Genomic DNA, 7226 nt, shown 5'->3' with positions numbered 1-7226 from the left:
CAAAGTTCTGGCCACCACAAATACCACCCCCTTAGATAGAGGGATTCACATAGGGCCGCTTGGAGTAACACTCGCCCTGACAGCGGCTGGGGTATTCTCTACGTGGCAGGTGCGCTGGCCATATTTTTAACTAACGAAGCAAGCGTTCCAAGGCATATAATTCTCTTGCCTTAAAAGCATAAGAGGTGGTTGCCTTTCCACCGGCTTAACCCTCTCTCCCCGGCGAGGCCACCTGTTTGCTCATCTTTCACAGGACGAGGGAACCGGAGCACGGCTGATGCAGCGCCCTCTTTGCGCCAAGAGAAGACGGCTGCCCGGGCGCCCAGACCGTGCCTCCCTCCGGTTCCATTCATCCCGCAACAACCCAGAGGTCCAGCGCACTCCTCCCGTGGCGCAGGAAGGGCCTCGAGCCGGGTCCGCGGCACCAGCCGGGCCGGCCGCCACTCTCGAGCGCCCAGCCGAGCCTGCCGCTCTCCGCCGCAGCCCGCTCCCTCCTGGGCTCCCCGGGGAGGGCGGGGCGAGGGGCGGGGCGGACGCGTGACGCGAGCGGCTCCGGCCAATGGGAGCGCCCCCGGCGCCGGCCGAGCCGCCTGCCTATAAAAAGCGGGCGCCGCGGCGCGTTCCAGCCCTGGCTGTCCCTGGCCGGGAGGGTCTCTGCCGAGTCGCCTGCCGTCGTCGGGTGGCTCCGGCTACAGCCTCTTGCCTGCGGCCGCCTACGAACTTCCTTGCAGCCCCTGAAGCGCCCCAGGTCCCTCCCGAGCGGCAGCGGCGGGCCGATGGAGAAGGGCCCGGTGCGGGCGCCCGCCAAGCCGCGGGGCGCCAGGTGCAGCAATGGGTTCCCCGAGGGGGAGCCGCGGCCCGGGCCGAGCCGGCCGGCCGAGAAGCAGCCGCGGCCGGAGACCAGGAGCGCCCAGCCGGCGGACGGCTGGAAGGGCGAGCGGCCCCGCAGCGAGGAGGACAACGAGCTGAACCTGCCCAACCTGGCGGCCGCCTACTCGTCCATCCTGCGCTCGCTGGGCGAGGACCCCCAGCGGCAGGGGCTGCTCAAGACGCCCTGGAGGGCGGCCACGGCCATGCAGTTCTTCACCAAGGGCTACCAGGAGACCATCTCAGGTCAGTGCGCCCCGGCGACGCGGCGCGGGCGGGGGCCGCGGGAAGTTCCCGGAGTTGCCTCACTCTTGGCAGAGGGAGCGGAGCGCTGTCACCTTCCGGCCCCGCCGGCCCCGCCAAGGCGAGGCCCTGAGCGGGCGCGTTTCGGGTGCCCCGGGAGGCCGCGGCGTCTCCACCCCGCTTCCCGCGCGCGGCCCCTCCCCGCGCGTCGTGTTGGCGCCGCGGTCGCTGAGCTCCCCGCGGGCCCCGCCTGCAGCCGCTGTCATCGGAGCGGCCCGGGCCGCGCGCTGTGCCCGTGGTGAGGGTCACCTGGGCGCTGGTGGAAGGGGCGGCTTCCTAGGTCGTCCCTTCCCCCGACGTCTCAATTTTTTGGCAGGTCTGGAGTGAAGCCTTGGTTTCGTGTGCTTCAAGCTCCCCGGGTGATCCTTCACCCAAACTCGGGGACCCGCACTGTCTGGCTTGCTGGGGGACCTGGGTCTTCGGAGAGTTGTAATTCTCTTTTGTCCACATCAAGTTCACTCCAGCTCAGGGCTTTTTTAGAATCTGGCACAGTTCTGGGCACCGGCTTTCTCTGGAGTTTGGCGTGTGATGTTTTTAGGTTAGTTTGCTGCTTGGAGCCTTCTCCCCCTACTCTCCCCGACTGTAGGAAACCCCAACGCAGTAAAGTGACCCCTTGGGAATCGGGGAGGTTCGCTGGGCTCTTGGAGCCCGGAGCTGAGTCCCTCTCTCGCTCGTCCCCCACCCCCGCGCCGCATCCGGGATAAGCCGGGCTGGTCCAGTGCAGTTGGCGCAGGAGACAAGTCAGGCTTTCCCCCAGAGGCAGGGGAGGGTCTGTGGGGCGGGGGTGGAAGGGGAGTGGAAAATGGCTGAGGACTTGGCTGGGTGAGCACGTTGATGTTTAAGAAAAGAGAGAGAGAAAGAAAACCTTCTGACTTCCACAGCTAGGACCAAGGACGTTGTTTTCCAGTTCATGTCTATGTCTCTTGGTGACATTTATTTCTTCGGCGTAAGAAGCCTTTTGCTATCACCATTTCTCAAAGAATAACAGTGCTGCTTCCCAAGCTAACCTCCCTGCCCCTGTTATTTCTCTGATAGAATATCTGTTACTCCCTGAGTAGACCTAGGGAAGAACAAAGTTATTTTCACCCAGTCTTCCACACGCCAAAGGAAGGGTGGGTAATGAGTGTGTGAGAGGGATGGGGCCCAAAAAGGAAATGATGCTACATCCTAAAACCAAGACACGGACCTCTAGTTCTCTGTCCAAGTTCACTTTTTACCCCTTGATGGTAAAAGTTTGGGGCCTCAAAAGCAGGATTTCAAATGAAAGACAGTAGAATCAACGTTCTTCATTTGGTGAGTATTCTGTCATTTGGTGACATTCCACAATGTAACAAGGAAACGTCTTCGTAGGGCCCTGCTCATTCTGCTTCTTGAGGACACAGAAAGTGGTCTCCACAGCACTGGTCAGCTTTGGGAGTCTTGCACTAATGGAATTCACGGGAGAGAAAGGGATTTCTGACCCAAGACAGGTCACAGAATTACCTAAAGTGGCTCACGAGATTTGCTTAACAAATGGTTAGCAGACGTTTGTCTCAGGAGCCGTAGGACTAATGACTGCAAAGCTGTTCTAGTCAAGTGTCAATTTATTGTTTAAAGAGTCCACAGGCCTAGAGACAGACAGCAGGTTAGGGATTGCCAGCATGTGGAGCGGAGGTGGAATGGGAAATGACTGCTCAGTGGGTGAGGGATTTCCTTTTGGGGTGATGAAAATGTTCTGGAACTAGACCGTGGTGATGGTTGCACAAGATTGTGAGTGTACGAAATGCCACTGAATTGTACACTTTAAAATGGTTAAAATGATGAATTTATGTATATTTTACCATAATAAAAAGTCCACAGGCCATTTAAACATTAATAGCCATTTTTGAATACTGTTTATGCTCTAAGTGCTTTATGTGGATGGTCTTGGTTAATCCTCAGTTTTGAGGTAAACACTATTCTCTTTCCCTGTGACAAAGAAACTGAGGCAGAGCGGTTGACTGCTTACAAGTGGTAATGCTGGTGTTTGAACGCAGGCAGCCTGAATGCAGAACTCTTAGCTACTTCCTTATATTGCTGCTTAAAGAGAGAAATCAGTGTATTTTATCTACTAAGTGTTTTAAACTGTGAGTCATGACCTAATAGTTGGGCCCCCAGCACAAAAAAATAGTGGAGTAGATGGAGAAGATCAGTCAGCTACATGTAGTAACGGTAAAGGCTCTGAGGAACTTCTGTGTGGTTTTTACAGGTATGATTTTTTTGGTGTGTACAGGCTCCAGATGTAAAATTTATTTTTTACTGTGAGTTGTGGTCAAACGTTTGAAAGCCTCTGTCTAGAGGATCGTGCTTAGGGACTTACTTATATTGATTATTATTTTTTCAGTTCCTCCTGAGTGGATTTATGCTAACCTCTGGTGTTTGGGGGAATTTCTCAATTCTCCCTGCACTGCAGCTTCCGTCTATGAGCCTTGCCTGCTGCTCCTTTTCCCTGCTTTCCAAAGCGCACCTCACTATAGGGCATCAGTGGTCACCTGTGATGGGGCTGTGTCAGGATTGTGCAAGTCTGCTGGTTACTGTTCACCCCTGGGCTGTAGCTTGTAGGCCAGGAGGGAGGGCTGGAAGAGACGCTGTCACCTCTCCTAGGAACTGGCGAGCCTTTGAATCTGGCTTCACAGGGTGATCCTTAGACCCGCTTATCTTTATCTATTGCTGTCTCTTTTCTGTTTAACCACATCCTGATTTTCTTACATATTCAACATTTTACTTCACTGAGGTCTCCTTTCTACACACGGAGACTTTCTTGCATTTCCATTCTTCTTTTATTCAGGACCTTAATTAAATTGGAGGGTCTGCCGTTCCCTCAGATCCGTGGTCTTCATGTCCCTGCGTCTGACCCTTCCCGTTCCCTGTCCTCTCCTGGGTGTAAATGGGAACAACCTCTTAGATGGTGTTGTCTACCAAAGGTTAAATGTGTATAACTTGGCCCATCAATGGATCTTTTTATAAGTTTATGGGAATACGTGAGTCTTGACTCTTCTGTCAAATTTCTAGTTAAAGTAGGTTTAGCTCGTTTTATCCAGGCTGCCAACCATTTCGTAAATCACGTTGACAGTGTCCCAGATGTTGGGAAGCCTGTGAGCTTGTATGTAGCGCAGCATGAAGAGACAACATGGACTCCTTGACTGTCTTCCTACAGGCTTGAGGAGGGATGTCCTTGCCTCAACCATTTTCACTGCAAGGTGGTATCTATTTTCTAAAGATAATACAAGGCAATTAGATATTTATTTATGCAAAAGAATCTCTTAACCACTTCACACTGAAATGTGCTAGCACTCACAACAGTTTTCTTTTACTCTTTGAATTGCAAGCCTCTTTGATTTGCCAAGTCAGACTGCTATGGTGAACTAAGAATTGTGACAATTTCCAGGGTTTGAAGGGACAAAGAGTCAAATTATTTACTATTTCCTTCCAAATTGTGGGTGAAAGTGGAGTTTATGTCCCGAGTTTTAAAGTATTTTATAGAAAAGTTAATTCATCCTGGAGAGGTGCCATTTTGGATGTTTGTAGGTCATTTAAATCTTGATTCACGGGCTGGCCCCGTGGCCGAGTGGTTCAGTTCACATGCTCCACTTCGGCAGCTGAGGGTTTCACTGGTTCGGATCCTGGGCGCGGACATGGCACCGCTCAGTCGGCCGCGTTCAGGCAGTGTCCCACATGGCACAACTAGAAGGACCCACAACTGAAATATACAACTATGTACTTGGGGGATTTGGGGAGAAAAAAAAAAAAAGCAGAAAAAAAAAAGAAGATTGGCAACAGTTGTTAGCTCAGGTGCCAATCTTTTAAAAAAAAATCTTGATTCACTAACAATTTTTGTTTTAATTTTATTTTGTTAGTGAATGCTTGGGTAGGACTTAGTTCTGATTATTGCCAGAAAGAGTACTGTGAATAAAGAAGATATAACAAGGCTGTGAAGTGTTATATGACTGGAATTTGGGAATAGTCAAAGTTGATTAAAGCTATTAAGAAGTTATTGAGAATGGAGGAGAAAGGCTAGTCCTAATAGTTTCTTTTAAAGATGTATTATCTATAAACAATTTTTGAGGCATAGGAGGAAAAGTCACTACATATCACTTTGAATTACCAAACACAGCCATTGAATTGGTGTTTGGATTAGTTTCATTAGGCTGCCGTAACAAAGTGCCAGAACCTGGCTGTGTAAACAGTAGAAATCTATTGTCTCCCAGTTCTGGAGGTAGAAGTCCAAAACCAAGGTGTTGGTAGAACCATATTCCTCTGAAGCTGTGGGGGCCCTTCCTTCCCTCTCCCAGCTTCTGGTGGTGGCCGGCCGTCCTTGGTGTTCCTTAGCTCGCAGCTGCCTTACACTGATCTCTGCCTTTGTCAGTATCCAGATTTCCCTCTTAGAAGGCACCAGTCGCATAGGATTAAGAGTCTGCTTTAATCCGGTCTGCCTTATTTTAACTGAGCTGATTACATCAGCAATGACTATTTCCAAATAAGGTCGCATTGTGAGGCGCTGGGGTCTAGGACTTCAACATATCTTTTTGGGGAGTGAACACAATTCAGCCTATACCAGTGTTAAATATTATTATTGATAAGACTGATATATTATTGATAAGAATTGATATATTATTGCTATATAATTGATATATTAATGATAAGACTGATATATTATTGATAAGAATTGATATTACCATTTCATTCAACAAATTCACTGAGTGCTAGGCACTGCACTGAATGCTGGGAACACAGGATAAGCAAAACCAGATCTGGTTCCTGCCCTCATGGAGCTTACAATCCAGCAGATAAAAACATATATTCCTCAGAATCACATGAATGAGTGTATGATCATAGGTTGAGAAATTTAGTTATAAAAAGGACACAGCTCAATGGAAGCATTTAGCAAAGGAACTTGATCTGTGCTGGGAGATGGGGACTGCAGATGCTGGAGGCGATGTCTGAAGAACGAACACCGCTGATTCCTTACCCTGTGCTGAGCACTCTTCTGAATTCTTGACATACATTGCTTCATTTGATCTTCACAGTACCCTATGGGGTAGGTAATACTATCCAGTTTTTATAGAAAATGAAACTGAGGTACAGAGAGAACTTGCCCAAGATCATACCTTGAAAGTAGGTGCTTTGGGAGAATGATAGGAAATCAGAATCATCGTTATCTCTGACATTCTGTTTAATTTTAATCATAATATTTTACTGACTTATTTGAGTTCCCTCCCATTCTCCTATGCTTTTTGTATTTTCTCTACTGTTTTCCTTGTCCAGCTCCAGAAATTCTTCCATGCTTGGGCATTCCCCTACTGACTCATTTGCAGTATACTTCTGTGTTTGGACTAAGTTTAACTAAATCAAACTGAGTCAGACTGCAGTATTAAAATTTGCCAGGAGAGGGCAACTGTCTAATCTTTGGAGAATCCTAGATTATGAATCCTGGATTATATGCACAATTCTTAATTCCAGGTTATGCAAATAAATATGTTCCATACAGTTATACATTCTGTATTGAGTTTATGGCAATTAGATTGGGGGAGAATTTGGATTGGGTTTATCAAAGAGTATCTGAAGAGAGGTAGATTGTTATGCTTAAGGTGGAGAGGACATTCGCTCCATAGAATTTTGTCCTATTATAACCAGTGGCAGTTTTTTAGACCCTTTTTGGAGAATCTGTATTCATCTTCATATCCCTAGCAAAGTGCCCACCCAGCACACGTGCGTAACTTGGTGAATGTCTGAGTTAATTTCTTACAGACAAGGACCCTTCTTAACTCTTGTCTTTCTCCTGCCTCAGTGCTCTGTGTGTAGGAGCTCAATAAATGCTGATGGTTTCATACACTAAAGAAAAACGTAGGGCATTTAGCTTTAAGAAAAAGCCTCACAAGTTATTCCTACTGGATCTCCTGAACACTTCTAGCCAGAGGACATCCTTTAGACGGCCTTGTATCCGTCATAGGGCCTGCACCTGTGAAACTCACCTGTCTGGTGAGACAGCTCCCTCTATATCCAGCCAGCATATTATTCCAAGGTATCATCTGAAGCGA

General features: G+C 48.8%; 1 protein-coding gene across 6 annotated transcripts in view; it reads left to right on the top strand.

Moving 5' to 3' along the window:
• Nucleotides 1–614: 614 nt before the first annotated feature.
• Nucleotides 615–7226, top strand: part of GCH1 (GTP cyclohydrolase 1) — a 130090-nt gene continuing 123478 nt past the window's right edge. For 3 of the 6 annotated variants that reach the window (XR_011504589.1, XR_011504588.1, XM_070513662.1), the window contains exon 1: nucleotides 615–1113. Coding sequence is in view for 4 of the 6 variants with exons in the window: in XM_070513662.1 (XP_070369763.1) it covers nucleotides 777–1113 (337 nt within the window). In the remaining 2 variants the exon portion in view is untranslated. The remainder of the gene's footprint in view (nucleotides 1114–7226) is intronic. The other 3 variants (XM_070513661.1, XM_014864698.3, XM_044773619.2) reach the window with 2 other exon arrangements.

This window comes from Equus asinus, chromosome 7, assembly GCF_041296235.1.
Source record: "Equus asinus isolate D_3611 breed Donkey chromosome 7, EquAss-T2T_v2, whole genome shotgun sequence".
Taxonomy (NCBI): Eukaryota; Metazoa; Chordata; class Mammalia; order Perissodactyla; family Equidae; genus Equus; species Equus asinus.
This window is presented reverse-complemented; position numbering and strand designations above follow the sequence as displayed.